The sequence below is a fragment of the Silurus aristotelis genome (genome assembly GCF_946808225.1).
Source record: "Silurus aristotelis genome assembly, chromosome: 2".
Taxonomy (NCBI): Eukaryota; Metazoa; Chordata; class Actinopteri; order Siluriformes; family Siluridae; genus Silurus; species Silurus aristotelis.
In genome coordinates this window covers 32,357,524-32,379,084 of record NC_139575.1, presented here as the reverse complement: position 1 = coordinate 32,379,084, position 21,561 = coordinate 32,357,524, and the positions used below count along the sequence as shown (strand labels likewise).

The 21,561-nt window shown below is 36.0% G+C and overlaps 1 protein-coding gene across 5 annotated transcripts in view; it reads right to left on the bottom strand.

Annotated features, from left to right (window-relative positions):
• Positions 1 to 9,982: 9,982 nt before the first annotated feature.
• Positions 9,983 to 21,561, bottom strand: part of cacnb4b (calcium channel, voltage-dependent, beta 4b subunit) — a 30,274-nt gene continuing 18,695 nt past the window's right edge. For 3 of the 5 annotated variants that reach the window (XM_083533270.1, XM_083533271.1, XM_083533272.1), the window contains 10 exons: positions 21,374 to 21,501; positions 19,357 to 19,406; positions 19,079 to 19,098; positions 18,118 to 18,198; positions 16,217 to 16,275; positions 15,984 to 16,093; positions 14,931 to 15,082; positions 14,313 to 14,408; positions 12,735 to 12,920; positions 9,983 to 12,074 (listed from right to left, as the gene is read on the bottom strand). In XM_083533270.1, the coding sequence (XP_083389396.1) occupies positions 11,802 to 12,074; positions 12,735 to 12,920; positions 14,313 to 14,408; positions 14,931 to 15,082; positions 15,984 to 16,093; positions 16,217 to 16,275; positions 18,118 to 18,198; positions 19,079 to 19,098; positions 19,357 to 19,406; positions 21,374 to 21,501 (1,155 nt within the window). In that variant the 3' untranslated portion in view covers positions 9,983 to 11,801. Of the gene's footprint in view, positions 12,075 to 12,734; positions 12,921 to 14,312; positions 14,409 to 14,930; positions 15,083 to 15,983; positions 16,094 to 16,216; positions 16,276 to 18,117; positions 18,199 to 19,078; positions 19,099 to 19,356; positions 19,407 to 21,358; positions 21,502 to 21,561 lie in introns of all 5 variants that reach the window. The other 2 variants (XM_083533274.1, XM_083533273.1) reach the window with 1 other exon arrangement.

Sequence of the window (21,561 nt, the reverse complement as noted above, 5' to 3'; positions counted from 1 at the left end):
AGAGAGAGAGAGAGAGAGAGAGAGAGAGAGAGAGAGAGAGAGAGAGAGAGAGAGAGAGAGAGAGAATCTGACTCACTGCTAAGCTGACTAATACCATTAGCCTTCAGTGTCTTTTGAACCACTTATACAGTAAGTGATAAACACTCTGTGGTTTGACTTAAATTAAACTTTTCCAGTATCTGTTAAACAACTTGCCTTTTAAATAGCACAAAGCAGGAGGTTTCACATGTCCAAACTTGTTTTTTGTTTTCTCTCTTTTTTTTAATGGTAGACTTCCTACATAGTTACTACACTTGTTGTCTAGGCAAGATCATGATAGCGTGACTGTCTACAGCTAAACAAGTCTGTTATCAAGGTTAAGTCCTTTCATTTCAATTTTACTTTAGCAAATACTGATAGTTACCTACATTCACATATACAGTTTATAACTGCTATCACTTTTGAAGACTTTCCAAGTGCAATTTTTCAACACCAAAGATCCTGAAGTACAAAATGTGACTGGCAGTAGACATAGCTGCACACTTTTTGACATTTAGAAAAAAGTGTCAACGGCATTGTTAGAACCCCCCCAAAACATCCTTAATTAGCAGTTTTAGAAACTTTGAATTGCAGTAAGCTGCGGGAGAGTAAGTGGTTAAGCCTTGTGGGAGGAATATGAAACAAAAAGAACTTGCTAAAATAATATAATATAGCATAGTACACTGGGTACATGGGAGTACTGTTTCATATTGCATTATATAAAGATTATATCAGTATAACAAACAGGCACTGGGAGCTAGACACTCTGCAGAGTCACTCTGCGATATATTATTCAGGCACACGATTGCTGAAGGCAATCTCCTCACACCTTTCCATTGTCATTCCTCCATTTGAGCCCATTTACGCTGAACCCAATGCTTAGGGGGTCTAAGCTGTGAGCTTTGACACATGCTGATGAGCCAGGGGGAGGGCATTGTGTTGTAAGAGGTGAGAGATCGTTTTCCCAAACCCAAGTCCTAGTGGGGACTGTGCTATAGGACATGCAGGTACACACATTAAGTCAAATGGACTTCAGCTGTGGGAAATAGATTGAGAGGGCTGGTTGGTGTTGGAGCCATCATCACCCCCTCCTCCATTCCTCCATGCATCTGTCCCCTCCTCCATGCTTTGTTGAAACCCAAGTAACGCTGAGTGAGAAAGCAAAAGCACGGATTTAGGCTACGGGATTTGGTATGCCTATGGTGAGAAAGACAATAAGCGCGTGGAGCATATGGGAGATGGGAAATCTTTGTGTTGATCTAAAATAAGGTAATCCAAAGTTCATAGTAGCCATGGAAATTCTCTGCCAATAGCAAAGGAAAGTCAGTATACTTTAGGCTTAACACACAACCCAACTGAAGATTTGTGTTTGTAAATGAGAAGGCTCAAACAAGAACAATGAATTAAAACAATACTCATCTTATTAGGATGAACTGTTTCATCCCACCCACATACTCCTGCCAAACTATATTACATTTTCTATTTTACACTAAGCAAACACAATGACTCAGTTTTGATCTTTTATATTTCTTCCTCTTTCTTTTTTGTCTCAAGGGAGGTTAATAAACTAGGCCTATTTTTAAATGTCATGGCACTGAGAGGAATCTAGCCTCTGATGATGAGAACAATGCCGAAGGAAGAAAAAAAACACACCTTATGACAGAAGAGAGCTGTCACTGTTGTGTAGTATGACCTTTTGGTACAGCAGTGAGAAGTGTCCATAAAGTGAGTGACATTACTGCCACCTCTGATGGAGGATGCCACTGATTTGCTGGCTTGGAATAGCAAGGCAAATAGACGTTAGTCATCTCTCATGTCACTTAGTACCGGTGTAAGCACACATAATCATTACTGATGCAGGTCACTAATGGGTTGTGTAGCAGCAGGCAGCTGAAGGCTACTGTGTAGTGTGTATCTGCAGTGTGTATCTGCAGGATAAACCTTCTTTGACTCTAAACCAGATTTAGTTTTTGGTTAATAAAATGATGGAATTTGACAATAATCAAAATGTTAATTATCACTAACCTTCTCTAACTATTCAATTTACATTTATACTTATAGCATTTGGCAGATGTCCTTATCAAGAGGGATTTACTTTGTAGTCTTCTTCTTTTAAAAAAGATTTTTTCTACTATATACACTACATGTATAAAAGTTTGTGAACGCTTGACCATTACATTGAAAACTCACAATTGTATAGGCTGTCTTTGTGCAATGAAGCATGTAACTATCCCTTTGCCAAAACCAAAAGGTCCAAACATGTCATGGCAATCCCCTTGGAGACACAAAGCAACGTACATTCAACAGGGTTTGCCTAGGTTGGTGTAGAAGAACTTGACTGGGCTGTAAAGGGACCTGACCTCAACCCCATCAACCCCACTGAGCACTTCTGCAATGAAATGGAAAGCCGACTGCATCCAGACCTTCTTTTCACCCCAGCTATGTTTAAAAAGCTAATGAAAAGGCATCCAGTTTTCTTGGAAGTCTTTTTATTAGATTAGATTTAGCCCACATTATTATTATTCATTGTTTTAGAGAGACAGTGATGAGATGTTAAACATGTATATGAGTATGATCCTCAGATGATGGTCATATCAGGATCTGAAAATATTATTAAGCTAAAACTAATATAAAGTAAGAATTAAACTGAGTAGGAATGCATTATTTGGCTTCAATAAATAATTCAATAAATACAGACACAAAGAGTTGATTTACAATAGATCTTCAGAGATATATACCAAACCAGGAAATAGTCTGGTTTAGTTAACACTTATTTTGTGTTTAAATTTTAGGCAACTATTTTTCATACTAATGCTATTAACTATTATATACTATAAAATATATACTACATTATATTATTAACTAATATTATACAACCCAATACTAATATTTAAAGTACAAATTGAATAAAAAGTAAAATATTCGCATTGCATAACACAAGTAGATTTTTTTTCTAGTATCATTTAAGTGCTTGGTGAAGTTGCAGGTGTTTAAAAGACAGCCAATGACAAGTATTTGGACAGCCAGAGAAAAAAATTACTTTACAACCTGGGTGCCTGTACAGAGAAGCTTATTTCATGTCTTCACATTGTACCTTGAGGCATATTACAGTTAGGTCAAGCTGAGTCGTGATAAATAGGAGCATGGTGCCAAGTAATCATTTTAAGATATGAAAATAACTTCCTCTACATGTGTATGAAAAAAGTCAGCTCCAAGTGTTTGACTTGATGAGAGACTTGATGGCACTGTAATTTGTACATTTATGGTTTTATGATCAGCGAATCGGATGTTTTTCTCCACACATCTGTGCACGTAGCAATTTTACGTGCCAACATCTTTGTACCCATTTTATGGGCTCTGCAGGACATATAATTTAACTAAAAGCTATATTACAGTGTTTATTAAACAGCAACTGAACAGGCTACACTGACTTTTTTGTTTTTTTGGTAGATGTTCAGATGCTGTTTCTCCATCTGTCCTGTCCGAGTGAAAATTGGCCATGTGGTTTATTTTATTTTGCTTCAAAAGGTGAAGCACCTAAATGACATCATAATGCGTCTGTAAAAGTGTCTGCCAATTAATATAGAATATAGAAAAATGATCTGTGCTGTCATGATAAATAATTAACAGGGTTGCTACCACCCTAAAGATGAGTATTTCTCTGTAAATGCACAGCCTGGCATGTTTTATAGTTTAAATTATTAAAAAAGCCATTTATGTTACATTTAAGGGGTGGAACAAATGATTCATTATGCCTCTAATGTTATAGCAGCCAGCTATTAATATTAAGGCATACGTCATTTCCTGACTTCTCTTGAAGGGTAATAACGCAAAAGAAAAAAACTTGACTCTTAATGAGAAATAGTGAAACATAAAGATTGAATAAATAATTTAAATAAAACATTCATGCTGAGTTTCCTTGGAATGAATTCAGCAGGTCAATAGAGCAATAAAATCACATTTTAAGGAAATAATAAATGAGAATGAACCGATCTATTCACCCTTGATTCACTGAAACTGCACAGGTTATTAGCCAGGTTGCTGTTGTCACCCATGATGCACTGGCAGAAGTCACTGAGTGCACCCTGACGTGTGACCATCTGTGCTTGCACTAGCATTCTGCCAATTCACATAAATTCATGTAGGCTTATACTGCAGCCTGCTTCCATTTATTATTTAACAGCCTTGGTGCAACAGTTTTAAAATCCAAAGTCCCAATGTCATATCTGTCTTTTTTTTCAAGAACTTTTTGATGGTATTGCAATTTTACAAGCTTTCAAATATGTTAAAAATTATACTTTGCCATTCTGAAAACAACATTAACAATAACTCGATAAATTGCACAGCTACTGGCCAAACAAGCAAAAGAAAAAAAGTTTCTAAAAATTTTTTTTACAAAACTACAAAATCTGCATATTTACTTCTGGCATCGTTTCAGGGTTTATACACTTATAAGGTCTTATTAAAATACTTAGTACATACTTACATAGTTTTGTTGTAGTGTGCGGTTATACAATGTGTGGCTGTTTCCAAAAACAATTTACAATAAAAAAAATGATAGATAGATAGATGGATGGATGGATGGATGGATGGATGGATGGATGGATGGATGGATGGATGGATGGATGGATGGATGGATGGATGGATGGATGGATGGATGGATGGATGGATGGATGGATGGATGGATGGATGGATGGATAGATAGATAGATAGATAGATAGATAGATAGATAGATAGATAGATAGATAGATAGATAGATAGATAGATAGATAGATAGATAGATAGATAGATAGGATTAGATAAGAATTTATCCCAATGGGACATTTACAAGAGGAGGATGTCAGTAAACAGTATTAGTTTCCTTTAAGAGCTAAACGCACTTCCTGAAATTTTTTCGCCAACAATTACAATCGTTAACTTATTAACAAACGACACACTGTGCGTTTCAACAACACTTAATGTTTTGAACATCGGCAAGACAATTAAGCACTATTATTCTATAATCAGTTGTTCCCTGACCAGCCTCTATTTATTATCTCTTGGTTAATGTTAGTAAGACACACACACACACACACACACACACACACACACACACACACACACACACACACACACACACACACACACACACACAAATAATAAACAAACTCACAAACAAAGCTTTTCATATTATTTAAAAAAACTAGAAAATGCAAAGTCCCCTTTCCTGAACACTTTTCCAAAGGTCCCCAAAACTCACTTTGTCAGTGGTGACACTGGAGACTCCTCCCACTAATGCTGCCCAAACATCTACTTAAACAAATTTTTACTGTATCAACATATATTTATCTGTTCAAAAAACATTTGTTCAAGCAAACGCCATCAAGTTTGAGTTGTTTGGTACTATAAAATTGTATTCAAATAAGTAATTGCAATAATATTAACCCTCTATTTAAATTAAAGCTGGAACTTCTGTAAAGAAGAAATGACTCAACACCTTCAGACCAATCAGACTGAAAATGTTGTCTCTGTGAGACTGAATTCTAAATTTAAACCCGAAAGACTTTCTTTTTTTCTTGTGTATATTTGTAATGTCCATTTCCCTCATGTTCCTTTTATGTCTAAACCCAGTTATTACTATATTAATAAACATGGTAACATGCCGCCAAAAAAAAAAAAAAAAAAAAAAAAAAAAAAAGATGAGTACCAGCACTTATTTATTTATCCAACAAGAACAGTTTAATGCAAATCCTTCCCCACATGTCACTGTCTCTTTCCCTTGCCATCCGTGGGTGTTCACAGAGTTACCAACCGAACTGTTTTCAGTGCATCACTTACAGAAAAGCACATAGATGCCTATTTAACAAAAGGTTAAAATGACCTGAGTGATTTTATAGCATGTGGATGCCAGTCGTCATTCCCCGTAAGAGAGCCGTCGTTTTACTGGAAAGGATAAACTTAGATGTTGCTTGGCAACAACAAAGTATTGTTTTGTTCTAGTTACATAACATCCTAAAGGAGTGTATTATAAAAAGTAAGGTATTTTTATTAAGAAGTAGACAAGCAACACAATAATGCAAACTAGATATATTTACATATACATAATATTGGCTGAATTGTTTTATAGCATTAATAGAAACTATTTGGTCTTAATGCAAAATAAAGAGCAAAGAGAGTTCAAAGACAGGATGCGATTGTGATTTCAGTGACTGAAGGTTAATAAGAACACAGGTAGAAAACAGTGCCTCGTTATTTCCTACATAATGGTCCTACATTCTCTAAGCAACTTATCTAAAAGCTGACCAGATAAGAATAGATCTAATAACACTGATATGAAAGAAGAAGAATAAATCCATACTTTTGATTAGTTTTCAGGTTTTCCTAGGGCAGAAAGAGAACATGATTGGCAACAGTGGCTACATCTGCCTCCATCGAGGGGAATGGATATGAGAGATATGAACAGGAAATTTTCTTTCTTAAAGCAAAAATTACTGCCCTCTGCTGTTTATATTGTGGATTGTTCCAGAAAGTAATGCTAATACTTTGCTAAAAGCATTAGCAAAAATCAACCAAACGATTGATTAATAAACAGATTACAATGTCCACCCACATATTTTCTTTTACAGGTTTAATACACTCATGTTGTTTGTAACACACTTGTGCCACTACTCTTTAGTCAGCCTGTGTGCAGTTAGTTGTTAGTGGTGGGTAGTAACGAAGTAAATGTAATTCGTCACTGTACTTAAGTAGGTTTTTCGTGTATCTGTACTTTAATCAAGTATTTCCATTTTGGGCAGACTTTTACTTTAACTTCACTATATTTCTAAGTAAAATTACTCAACTATATTTCACAAAATCAGTCATTCCTTTTTATTTATGAGTGGATAAAAACTTAACTGGTCAAACACGCAGCAATCCACCAATCAAAGTAAAGCACAGACTGTGCAGTGGTGAATTTAGGCATATGATGAGACATGGGCAGTCACAGTGCGTCAATGCAAAAAAAATAAAAAATCGATCGATATTTTTCCCCGTTTATTTGCACAGTCGACATTATTGAAGTTTCCTCACTCATACAGAAAAGGGAAGGCAGGGTTTGGGTGATGTTACGTCATTAAGGAGAGCTGAATCCTAATTAAAATTTTGGCTGTAAAAAGGTCTAAACCATCAGGAGCCCAATTCAGAAAAAAAGAAACAAGAAGTAGGGGGTAAATGTGCAAAAGATAAGGGTGGGTATGCAGCTCTATCACTCATCTCGTTATAAGGATAGTGAAGGTTAATGCATTTAATTAAATCTGCATAAAGCAACAATATTTATTTTAGTTTGCATAACATTATAGTTTATAAAGGTTTTCTGTGATTGTACAGAAAAGGTCCTGAACTAGCCTGAAAGGCTAATTTTAAAGATATATTATAAGGATATAGATGTTGTAAGTATCTAAGGCTACAATTAGCCAAGGAGTTTTTGGTTCTTGTTTCGGAGAGTTTGATAAATTGTGTACAATAACAAGTGTATTTTACTGTATAATAAATGCATTTAGGGTGATATTTATACATGAAATTGAGCTTTTAGAAATGTGTCCCGATTTGTGGACTGCTCTGAAAATATGTCTTACTCATTTAGTCAAGTCAAGTTTATTTCTATAGTGCCTTTCGCAATGGACATTGTCTCAAAGCAGCTTTACAGAATTTACGAATTGAGGTGAATGAAGTGTATTTATCCCTGATGAGCAGCCTGGGATGAATGTGGCAAGTAAAAACTCCCTTAGATGTTATGAGGAAGAAACCTTGAGAGGAACCAGACTCAAAAGGGGAACCCATCCTCATTTGGGTGACATCAAGAGTGTGATTATTAATCTTTAAAACAACACCAAACACTAGGGAGTGAAAACTAACATGAGCACTGGAATAAAATATTATGAGAAATGTCCTTTCTACAGACTTATACAGTCATTATGACTCTATAAGTTTTTATGGAACCAAGAGCCACTGAGCAACTCATAAAACAGCTCAACATTTGAGATCATCATAGTTCCAACACCAGCTTCTCCATGCCAGAGCCTTTAAACATTTAAAGAAGTCCAATGTCCAAACAGTACATGAAGTGGAATCCAAATAGCGCTGGAACATCTCTAGATAGTTTGGGATGTTTGCGGGGTCGGCATTTAGTGACTGTAGCTGAAGCAGAGAGCTTTTCAAAGGAACCATCATTGCCGGTTGGTGGTATCTAATTAGCACAAATTTTGGTGACAATTTTCACATGGCCTATTTCAGTGTAAAGCATGTGGTAAATAAATATACTGTATATTCAGCGTGACCACCTGATAGCTTTCTCTGCCTACGTTTACGCTTATTGGCCAACTGGTGCTTTCCAGGGAAGCCTTGCCCTCTGGCGCAGGTGTTTTAATGATGACACAAAGCTTGCACTGTTTAACATAAATGCATCATGGATACCCAGCATATCTTGTGAAATCAGAGAGGACGGAATAACATACTGTAAACGTTTTTTGCCCATTTGCTTACACAGTAAAGCACACCATCAAGTAGCCGTAATTTCTCCTAATGCTTCAAGACTCTTGAGCACCTTACGAGCTTCACCGGCATGCTCACACCATGAAGCTCTCCTACACCTACCAACATAAAACAAAACCCTGAACAGGTTTCTGCTGTCTCTCCTGGAGTTCTTCTAAAGATAAGACTGGCAATGGGCATTGCTGGGTGTCTTGGTTACCCCAAAATATCTAGACTATAGACTCCACCCCTACTTCCCAATCCTTTTGGTCTTCTAACAACGCAGATACCTCAGCACCTCTAAGGAAACACTGACCCACGGACACACAAGAAGTGCTTTTGGTAGTCTGAATGGTGGCACTGGATCTGAACATGTTTTAATTAGTACCCATTTCAAACTTTTCTGCTTCTTCAAGCAGTGCAACATAAGGCACACTCATCAGCCACTGGCTGATGTGGTTATTAATGAAGGGCTTTAAACTTAGAGCATTAGAGTACTTGATGCTGAAGTGGCACCAGTTTGGAGACCCATGCACCCCTTGTTCCTTCAGTAGACAAAACAGTTTGGTTTTGCACAGTCTTGTTCCCCTTATGACCACAACCAAACTGCACATCGTCTTCATCTGCCAAAACAGGAGACACATCAGCTAGCCTTCTTCTGTTTTAGAGTGACAGACTTGTGGGACGGGTTAATCACCTTAACCGGTACCCATCTGTCACCAGGTAACGTAGCGATAATGCTTAATCGTAACACCGTTCCTGTTTGTTTGTGCCCTAGCTGGCACAGTTCTGCCCACAGAGAGCTTGCCCCACACAAGGTGCTCCTGTCGAGGGAATAGATTGATGGCCTGAGTTCGTTTTGCTGTACCAACAACAGTTGGAATACTAACGCCTTTCCACCTGTTATGTCTGGACAGAGTACTGAAGAACTGTTCAACCACTGGCTCTCCAGTAACTTTTAGATTTCATAAGTTGACTGAGAATATGCATGATAATAGTGGCACCAACGATGAACTGGTCCTGTTGCTCTGGTAAAACTAAGGTAGGCACAGCAACAGAATGCCCATAGACATTCATTTTTAGTTGATAAATACGCTTGTAAATAATTTTGACCTTTTGCTGAATTCATACCTTTATGCTGCATTATGTATAAAGAAAAAGGATAGCTTGTTTGCTATGGTGAGGTAATATAGGTGTATCCTTGTCTTATAGATTGATGTGTAGCCCCTTATTGTTCACTCGACCATGTTTTTAAACCTTGCACAAAAAGGAATCTGTGATTCTCCAGGATGAAAAGTTTGCAGAAAGGAGAGCTGAAAATAGAAAAAATTAAAGTTTTAGACATCTGTTTTTTCCCGCCTTCCAAAGCATAACAATACCATTGGAGTGACATCTAGTGGTAAAACAAAGCTTCTGCACTTTTCTGTGATTTTGTAGCCCTCTTTTTCTGTGCCCCAAGAAAAAACCCGACACATTTTCAAAATGGCCATTTATTTTTTTTCTCTCTCTTTAATTTTTATTTGTAAAAGAAAACTTAAATACTGCTAGATTTGTCTTTTACACCATTATTTCCATAAAACCTTTTTTTCTTTTAAATCTGTTTTTATAAATGAAAATCATATATTGTGCATGCAGTTTGCATTTCCCTTATTAATTTCACAAAAAAGGAAGAAAAAAAAGAAAAAAAAAATATATGGATCTTTTTTTTTTCCTTGTCGAGGTGTAGCTCAGAATGGAGCTGGAAAAGGGATGAAGAAGGTGTTCTGTGTGATTGTCTCAAGCAGCAAACTCAGAGATGAATCTTCAGTGCAGTTTATGATGAATTATGGGCATTGAATCTCGATCCGTTTGTTTAATTCATCCTCAATTATAGTATTAACAGAGAAGCATGCTCATAGACAACTGCATACAGAACGTACGTGTTTGATTACGTCTTGCGGTCGTAATGTTTTTTTTTCTTCTTGTTTTAAAATCTTTTTTTTTTTTTTTTTTGAAATGCACAAACTAGCATAAATCAATGAGAGAAAATCCAGGCTCTTGAAACGTTCAGGTTTCCTTGTACATGCATGCTTATATCCATGGTTTAGGTCGGCCTTTCCATCATGGCGCGTTCAAGTAGAAGAGAAAAACTTTAGCTAATGAGATCCGAGATGTAAATCCGGTTTGTCTTCCAGAGATCAGTGCACATCGTGGTGATTAAGATCCTGAAGAGCCTGAGAATTTGTTGAAGCGCATCGAACCACAACGTCGGTCCGGAGACCATAGTGGCACCCATATGATCATGAGGGAGTATCGTCTTTTGTTTTCTACCTGACACTCAGCACCTATGATGAAGACGTTTCCTGCAAATGAAGGTCTAAATCTGGGATCTGCTCATGCTTATTATCTATAACGAAAAAAAACAACAACAAAAAATAAACAATTTGTTCAAATCTAAAGAGCAAAGTGTCATCTACATTTGATGAAAACTAGCTCGGAGCAACACTACTGCTTACCAGCCAATATGGTGTGCACCTCTTGGTTAAGCAGCTATTCTATTCCGCAAACAATGGCCTATGGTCAGATCGGTCATTGCGACCTTGGAAGCTACGAGGCAGCACTTTCACAGAAGTTACTTTCTTGTATTAAACGAAAAATTGTGTTAAAAGGTGCAAAAACCTATCATATTCTTTATTCGGCTGTATAAAAAAATCCCTCTTATCTTAACTAGATCCAGAGGCTAGGGAAGACTCTAAGATCCTGGTCTTGCAGAATTCTATTCACAATCTGTAAATATAACAAAATATCACTGGCAGTGGGTTGGTATATCATCAGTATTAAGCCTGACTGTCTGACCGTCTGAGGAGCCTCTGCATCACAGCAAACATCCAGCACCGAAGGAAGCATGCATTACGCACACGGTGTGGATCTGCTCTGTGGGCCTTTGTTTACTCTCCTCTCTAATCCCTGTCAGGGCTATTGTGTCTATATTTTTGAACATCTTCAGTTTTTCTGTTTCTTTTTTTTGTTTTTTTTTGGCTGGGAAAGTCTCCCCTTTTAGTAAGTGTAACAGAACGCACATAACAAACAAAGAAAGAAGAACTTATGAATGGTGGATTGCTGGAAGTCTGGATGATCCATGTTTATCTCAGGATGTCATTTGTGCAGATGGAGGTGCAAGTCAAGTCAGATGACTGGGCTTTCGAAAGAGCTTATGATGTCCAACAAAAAAAATAAAAATAAAAAATGCAATGGATACCAAAAAAACGCAATGTTAATTGACAATGGACTCAAGTGCAGGGGATGAAACTTGCTCAGAGCCGGTGGTGTGAGTCCTGGCTGTAGCTGCCCGGTGAGCTGCGGTTGCGGTGCGGTTTGTAGCTGTCTTGGTAAGGGTCCTGCTGCTCATCCATGTAGTGGTGATGGTCTCTACCCTGCTGTGAGCCTGACGAGCTGCGGTTGCCGCGACCCTTGTGAGGACGCTCATTGTGGTAGTTTTCGTCTGGTGTCATCAGGTTGCGCCGCTCGTTGACTGTGGAGTGGTCTCCTGTGTGGTTGGCGTGTCGCGTTCTTGGGCCCTGCTGGTTCTGGGACAAAGGAAACTCGATCAAAACTTACAACCAGTTTATACAATACACAAGAACACACAATTCTATTCAGAAACGTTAAATTCTTTTGATGTATTGAGTTAAATGACCAGACCTGTGACTTTTCAGGACAAAATAACCGAAAAAATAAGATGAACGCTTTAGGAATAACTGGAAGAATATGTCCATTGAAAAATTAATTTACTTAGATTTAATATGCACAACGTTAAAAAGTACCAAATAGGTTATGCAACCCAAAGCTGATTTTTTTTCTAAAAATACCAATATATTTTTTTTAATATTAAAAAAAAAACAATATAATTTAATATTGAATGCGGCCTGTTCTCACGTATGTTATATCAGCTATAAATATTAATTCCCTAGAGCACTTGCTGACTAATAACTGTAGTAACTGTTTGGAAATAGGAAGTGGATATTTTATGCGGCGTTTGCAGATAAGTAGAGTATTGCACACAGGGAAATGGCCCAGTGCGGTAATTTGGATATTTGATTAAATTGGTGAACCTAAAAGGGTGCTCTATATATATATATATATATATATATATATATATATATATATATATATGTGTGTGTGTGTGTGTGTGTGTGTGTGTGTGTGTGTGTGTGTGTGTGTGTGTGTGTGTATTTATAGATACTGACCTGCAAGCCAGAGATAGTGGAGGGATAAGGAGCGAGGGCAGAGGGGCCAAGGTTCCGCCCCAGCAGTGGGTTGAGTGGAGTGCTGCTGGAGGTGTGTGTGGCCTTCCAGTACGCCTCCAAATACTCTGCCAAGTGCTCACATGCATCCTCCAACTGATTCTCATCCAGAATAATGTCAAACATCTCCTGTGATTTCGAAATTGTGTGAAAAACATCTGTGTAGTTATTGTGTGCGCATTCATGACCATTTAAAAGTTATAACTTGCATTGATTTAGTGGAAAAACACAGACTAGACACTAAAAAGCATTTTACTACTGTATAAAGAAAAAACAAGAACTGGCCTAAAAACACACCTTGTGGAAGTCAGTGGTGGGCCGTCAGGGCCAGCAAGGCCTTCTCTGCTGGCCTAAACACTATCAGAAGCACTGATCTACATTTACAACCTAAATTCTAATATTTGTTTAATGAAATTGTATTAATTTATTCCCAACAGTTTATTCTCTTCATTTTATAGTGCTCGTCTTGGCTGCACTGCTTCCAGTACGTGTCTGTTAGATTTTTTGTCCAATAAGTTTTCAGCCTCTTTGTGCTGCCACGTCAATCTAATCTGCCCAGGGCCTTCAAAGTTTGTACTGCTGGGCTTTTTATTAATAGTCTCTAACAGCAATGGGTCTATTTCTTTAACCAATCAGATTTTTGCCTCACAGAATAGCATCAGCATTTTTTCGTCCTCTGATTGGTTCATCAGAGGGAAACTGTTACAGCCAAGGTTAACTGGCAAACACGTCTGTAGCGTTCTGCACACATTAATACATCAGAGTTAGACTTTTTTTATGCCCAAAATTAGGTTTCTAGTTCTGATGCCACCAACTTGAGGGAGAAAACTAAAACATTGGATCAAAGTCTGCACCATTTGAATGTTGTTTCATAATTTAAAATTAGCTTAAAAAGTGCTCGTACTTCCTTTGTCTTTTTGTATTATTATTTGCAAGTCAGCCCAAATTTGAATGAAAACATGACAAAATATTCCACACTAAAAACACCTATCAGAAGGTTCTACATGATCATTAAAGGTCAGATTGTGTTGCTTTTGGGGGAAAAAACAATGCTGTTTTTTTCTATTAAGAATTTGATTATTTAAACATTAAGGAATAATAATTTTAGGTTTTTCTGTTGATAGAATGTGAAATTATCGATTCTAGAGTGTTCTAATCTTAAGTGTTGTAATTGCAGCAAAAAAGAAGGTGAGGGTTGAAATAGAAAATAAAAATAAAAAAATAAATACAAAAAATGCAATAGAGTGGAAAAATATGGCAAATAAAAAAATAAATCAAGCAAAAGGAATTTTTGAATTGGAAAAAATTAACTTTTTTAGGTGGGTTTTAAACTAAGAAACTGTCAAACTCTCTGTTAGAGTGCAGATGGACAGATGAATGTAAACACACTAAGTGGCAATTAAATGGAAATGTATGTGTGTGAGAGAGAGAGAGAGAGAGAGAGAGAGAGAGAGAGAGAGAGAGAGAGAGAGAGCGAGTATGACAGAGAGAGAGAATTAGTTTCTGAATCAAATGACTTACTGGTGGACACTGTGCCAGTTTATCGGCTGCTACCAGCTGCACATTGAGATGTTTACTCTGAGATTTTCCTCTGGATTTAATAAGTCTTTGAAGGACCTGCAGAGCAAAAGAACATTACGCACTCAATAACAGCCATGGATAAGAAATAGATTCCACCACTCTATCGCTATTTATGGCCTTACTATTACTGTCTATTGCTAATACTGTTACTTTCCATTATTACATTTACATTTGTGGCATTTAGCAGACGCCCTTGTCCAGAGCGACATACAAAAGTGCTTTGAGTCTCTAGCATGAATAAATCGACACTAGATTACAAACTTAAAATAATTCACACTACAACTCTTGATTTTTACAAAGCAATCTTGGAAAGTGCTAATTGAAGTGTTTTAAGAAGAGGTATGACTTCAACCGTGGCTTGAAGATAGCCAGGGACTCCACTGTTTGGACATCCAGGGGAAGTTCATTCCACCACCTCGGTGCCAGAACAGAGAAGAGCCTTGAAGTACACTTACCTCTCATTCTGAGAGAAGGTGTTATTACCACAGAGAAGGGTTATTACCACAGTACAATGGCTGATGTCCAAAACTATTTTGACAGCGCATACAAGTTGAGTACCTTCGGCGAGGACACTTTGACGTGAACGATAATGGGAGCTAGTGATGTCTTCATTAGCTGAGCCGGGTGATTGATGGTGTCTGCGTCCAATACTACCAGCTGCAGGGAGCGCGCCAACTCGAAGATACGCTCAATCTCACTTTGCACTTCAGCTACACACAGACATATATGAGAAGATTTAAAGTTTCAATGCGTAAAATGTGTAAATCTGAATACTATTTAAAGATGTGTCACTGAATGATATGATTGTATGGCTAGAGTGGAACAGTAAGAGGAATCCTGAGCATTCATAGACACCTATGCAGCCAGTATAATTGTTTTTCAGTATATCATAAATAGTATGTGACATGATGTAAATAATGTAATATAAATTATACAGTGCATTTAAGAATTCTATTAAGTCGGAGTATATATGTTATTAACAGTAAAAGTAGTTTGGACACATTTGTTTGTGCTTAGAAATGAGTTTAACTTTTTTTTTACTGAAATTGTTTACTTAAAACTCATGACCATTCCTCAAGGTAATCCGACATAGAGTATACACACAGGACTGTAAATCTGAGATGAGCTATACAGCAGTATTTACAACTCAGATGTAAATACATACTAAATCTCCTCTGTTATTTGCACAAGAAGTATGTAGAGGCGAAGTTAGCCAGAAAAAAGTCGTGTCTCATTTATGCATGATTGTACGAGGATCAAGCTCTTTTTTATAAGATGCCAAATACAACCACCATTTCGGTGATAAATGAGAAAATTCAGTTCTTCTTCAGAAATTATCAGACATTCATTCAGACACTCTATCAGACATTTATTTTTGCGAACAGAGAAGTACTTTTTATAATCTAAATGGGCTGCCAAGAAAATCCATGTAAGTAGCTGCATATCCAAACTCTGAACATGAAGTTTACCTGAGCAAAAATACAGACATAACGTTTGAAGCCACAGTGTGCAGAAATGAGTTTTGAAACTTTCATTTCTACTCTCTGAGAACGTTAACCAAAAATATAAAATACAGATTTTTAATCATTGAAAACTTAATTGTTTCTTTACCGAGACTGGATCTAGTGTTGGAGCGTTCGATGATGGCTCGCTTACTCGGGTTGTTCAGCACAGATCTTTTAGCCAGGGAGATGTCAGCGGTCACACGCGTAATGGATATCCTAATCCGAACAAACAAACATACAATAGGTTTTGTCTCGTACTCACTTATGCAAGTGTAGTGTGTGAGAATAAGAACTCTTTTAAAAGTCATTTTAAAAAGTTGATTTCACTACTTTGCTCACCTGCCATCAAACCTATGCTTCAGGAAGTCAAAAAGAGCCTTTTGCATCATATCGGTCACCTGTATGCGCACGCACGCACGCACGCACGCACGCACGCACGCACGCACGCACGCACACACACACACACACACACACACACACACACACACACACACACACACACACACACACACACACACAAATTACACAAAAGATATGAATGGAAAATACATAAGATATTATTTACGGTCATTGCTATAAGTCAATTTGCAATTGTGTGTTTATGTATGTATATGAATGCATAGGTGTGCTGCTATTTTATAGTTATAGCTATTTTTTTTAAGATTTCAAAATATGTCTGTTTTCAGTTCACCTTCAGTATTTGCATTATTCATGATGGACTTTATATAGGGATTCACTAGGTGTAAGGCAGAAATATACCCTGAACAGAAGTCCAGTTCATCACAGAGCATCATATATATACACATTCACATATTTATTATTTACACCTAGTCAATTCACCCACTGGCATGTTCATAGGAGTTGAAAGAGACCGGTAGAACCAGGAGGAAATCCAGGTAAACATGGGGAGGATTTTCGAAATGCCACACTTGGTAAGCCGAGCTCAGAATCGACCCAGGAAGCTGTGAGTTGGCAATTGTGCTCTTATTGTGTCTTTTTGTGTCTCGACCCCCTCTGCTCTATCCTACTGTATCCACCTGTTATGTGTTTACTATCCTAATTAGATTGCTTATTAATACATACCTGTTTCTTGTATCACCGTGAAGTCTCATTACATGTAATTGTACTTTATTGGGTTCTTACATCTTTCATGATTAATTCGCTCCAATTTCCCAAATCATTTTGATTAATGATTATTAACGAGATGATACTAACACTGCCTGCCTTTTCTTTGACCCATATGTTGGACTGTAATGATTATTTCTGGTCAATAAATGTATTCACTTATGTCCTTTGTTTCTACATACACATTACAGCTTACTAGAACTATTGTATAATTGACTGTACATGGTAAACTGATAATCTGGTAATAAATGTCTTTAGGATATTTGGTCCTTATTAATGATTCCATGTTTGTGATAAAAATGAACCAGATTTCATTGCTATTTTCAAGTTGTCTTGCTCTCCCCCTTGCATTCTGTCTAGCACTGTCTCATTCACTGACTCACTATCCCTTTCTCTATATATTTATTTATCCATCTCTTTCTCTCTCTCTCTCTCTTACCCTCATTTTCTTATTTCAAACCTTGCTCTACTTTCCAACCACTGACGTCTCCCGGAGCCTGGAAGGTTGTTGCCATGGCAACTGAGCAGCGGAGGAGGAGGAGCGTGCTTTTTTGTTTTGTCCATGCAAGTAGACCGAGAGGGGAGTACAGATTTAGCGATTTCTGCGGGCTTACAAAACACAGACTCGCATACACAAACAACATACAGGAGGGAACAACCTAGAAAAGTCCGAGAGACTGACAAACAAAAAAAAATCTATTTACAAATCCAGGTTGTGGCGCATTCCATAAATGACACAAAATGTGATATTTATTTTTTCCATTTTAGTATACAAATATGAACTGTGGCATCGCAAAGTTTATCCTTTGGGATTATATTATTATAATATAAAATGTCATATCATATAGAGAGGAAAGAGGTTATGAGAAGCGAGGACACGATATTAAATCCAGTTTGATTTTTTTTATTAAATATTATATTAAATGTGATATTAAATATGTAAAATGCAGTAAATGGAAACACTGCATTGGAAGTGCATTAACTTGCCCATTTATTCACACTAACTATATTAATGACTAATATTAATCATATAACTGTCAGCTTTTCTTATATTATGATATCATTAAATCCCAAATAAAAGCCAGATTAGACCACTGAGATCTTAAAACACTTACCTCATATCCTTTTAGGGAAGGACCAACCAGAACCACAGGCCTCATGGAGGGCACGACATCATATGGAGGCACATGCTCAGTCTGTAAAGAGTCATAGATATGCAGACATTAACTTCACAAGATTTGTCAACAATTGTTATTGTAATCTTATGCTGCTGAATTTTTTATTCTTTTAGCGCCAATATGTCATTATGTATAAATAGATTTGCATAGGGAACGCTCCACAAAACCATGTGAAATCATCTGTGTAATCAATGATAGGGTAGAGTTTTCATTGAGGAGATTATTAAGCATTTTTGCAAGGAGTTTCCAGTGTCTGTGCTTTATATCAATCTTTGTATTTAACTTTTAAAAAGGAAAACCTTTGTGACAGAGGGTTTTACAGTTTCTCTGCAACAAAACAACCTTTGAATTTGTATCTTGAAGTAGAGAATAGAAATGTATAATGGATTATAAGACTATAATAGAAGGAACTTGTCATGCAGATGTTTGGCAACATTAAATGTAGCTATAAACAAAAGCATACTGTGCCATATAATTATTTATTAATGCATACATAATTATTAGTGTTAGTAACAGATATTTCAAAGGTGACAAACGTTACTTCACTTTGGGACACTTAATAAAATGATGATGATGATGATTATTATTATTATTATTATTATTATTATTATTATTATTATTATTATTATTATTATTTTGCTGTAACAGCTCACACTGTTAAGGTATACAAAAACTATTGAGTTAAATGTACTCAATTATTTACTTGCTTGTGCTTACTATTCTGTTTACTTAATTGTTTCACCGTAGGCTGCTGAAACAATACAATTTGCTTATGGGATAAATAATCAATAAATAATGTAAATTGAGCGAATCTGAATATCAGCTTTAAGTTATAATTCAGCTTTAAATGATCAGCAGAGACTGAAATGTGTGTGTGTTTGTCCATATGTGTACTTACCACTTTTTGTTTCTGCTTGCCTGTAAAGAGAAAAAAAAAAACCAGGACTTTAGAATAATTGAACTCGCCTCAGCAAATGTCTAAAATGAATGCTTTCGGTCAGAACATTAACATTCGCTGCCCATCGCTCACAAGAAGCTGCTCGTTCTGTCTTTAGCCTTACGCAGGACAGTGATGAAGTAAAATCGCCCACTGATGTGTTTTCGTGGTGATTCCTGTGACCCAACCCCACCCCACACAATCTCCCAAAGCCCCTCCCCCCCTGACCACAGGCTCACCTGATGACATCACATCCCCCAAGCTGGAGGAGGAGCTTCCGCTGGACTTACTAAAGAGATGAGCGAACAAACAAAGACACAGAGAGCACAGCATTAGGGTGCCTCTTTATACACAGCAATGGGCTACTCTATTTAAATTAAATCTATATATATTAAGCGTTATATTATATTACTGCTATTACTATAGCAACTATAAGGATAAGTAATTAACTATTATAATACTATAATCAATTATATAAGCTCATTAAAGATCAGTATATCCCTAAAGGATTTCATTCTAATCTATTGCAAGTTAAAAGCTACATAAATTTTTACAGAATTCTAATCTCATTCTAAAGTTGTAGTACTTATAGTAACTGTTGAAAGAAACATTTGTAGGTGTATTACTTTATACTGGGATGAAGATAAGAATTCTGTATGCTTATGAATTACAACAAAAGAACATGAGAAACAAATGTGACAGACAAGACTTCTGATTTGACATGAACCATGTGTAGAAGTTACCAAGTCATGTTTTTCATCAATTTGCCAAATATGATAATAAAAAGTTTAAGCCCAACTTTAAAAATCAGCTGCAATGAATGTTTTTACATTCCAAAAACAATGTCAACTCAATAGATATAAATTATATGCACCAAATTTCCTATAATCTATAATAACACAGTAATAATATCACTGTCTACATATACATATATATATATATATATATATATATATATATATATATATATATATATATATATATATAAGAAAATGTTCTAAGAAAATCAAATGCTCTATATAGATATATGTAGTGTGTATGTGTGTGTGTGTGTGTGTGTGTGTGTGTATATATATATATATATATATACACACACACACACACACACACATACACACTACATATATCTATATAGAGCATTTGATTTTCTTAGAACATAATGCAATTAAGTAAATAAAACCAAGCAAACCAAACTTTTTTTTGTCTGTGTTAAACAAAAAGCAGAAAAATGTTTTGCAGTTTCATAACAATTATTAAAGCACATGACAGAAAAACACAACAAAAAAGCAGTAACAACGTACTTATACTTATTATAATTATACTTATATTGGAATTTTTTTATATATATATATTAGGGCTGTCAAAGTTAACACTAACACAAATTCATTTTAATGGCAATAATATTATTAACACACAATCAATGCAGTGCACATTTATATTTTGCCATTTTTATTACAAATATAAATAAATATAAAGAAGCCGAAATTAAAATATATAAACTCCACTGAAAATTATTTTTAATCACTAAACATTGCCTTCCCAGACAATTTTAGCATTGACCTCTCCCTCAGCCACACTTACTGCGAACTAAGGGAATGCAGCTGGAACCATAACATAAATCTTAAAGGAGCCACATACCATATTTAACAATTAAAACAAACACACACAAAAAATATTTTTTACATATAACAATAGAAACATGACATCTCAAAGGAAATTAACAATGAAAGAATAAATTCCAGAGTGTAATTAATTAAATAATAATAAAAAAATTTAATAAAAATAAATAAATAAATAAATAAATAAATAAATATATATATATATATATATATATATATATATATATATATATATATATATATATATATGCGTGCATATATCTATATATGTAATATCTATTACAATTGGTGTATTTAAAGCTTTATGTAAAGTATTCTAAATAAGGTCTATTTAGAACAGATATAAATGTGTGATTAAGATGCAATTAAATATTTATTCGATTGACAGCCCTAATATATAGACTGTATATTAAATATATATATACTGTGTGTGTGTGTGTGTGTGTGTGTGTGTGTGTGTGTGTGTGTGTGTGTGTGTGTGTGTGTGTGTATATATATATATATATATATATATATATATATATATATATATACACACACACACACACACACACACACACACACACACACACACACCAGCATTTTGTGGAAAACCAAATGCTCTAATGTAAGTCTCTAATACCCTCTCGGCGCTTACCCTTGAACACGGCTCTTTTTCTGCTCCAGTTGGGCTCGGATGTGTTCCAGCTTCAGAGGGCTGGGAATGAAGCCAATCTCACAGCCCTCTTTCACCAGCCGCCCAATCCACCAGTCGTTATTGAACTTCTACAATTTCGTGAAGTAAAACACAAAGAAATGTCAAGTTTTTTTCTGTTAAACAGAATT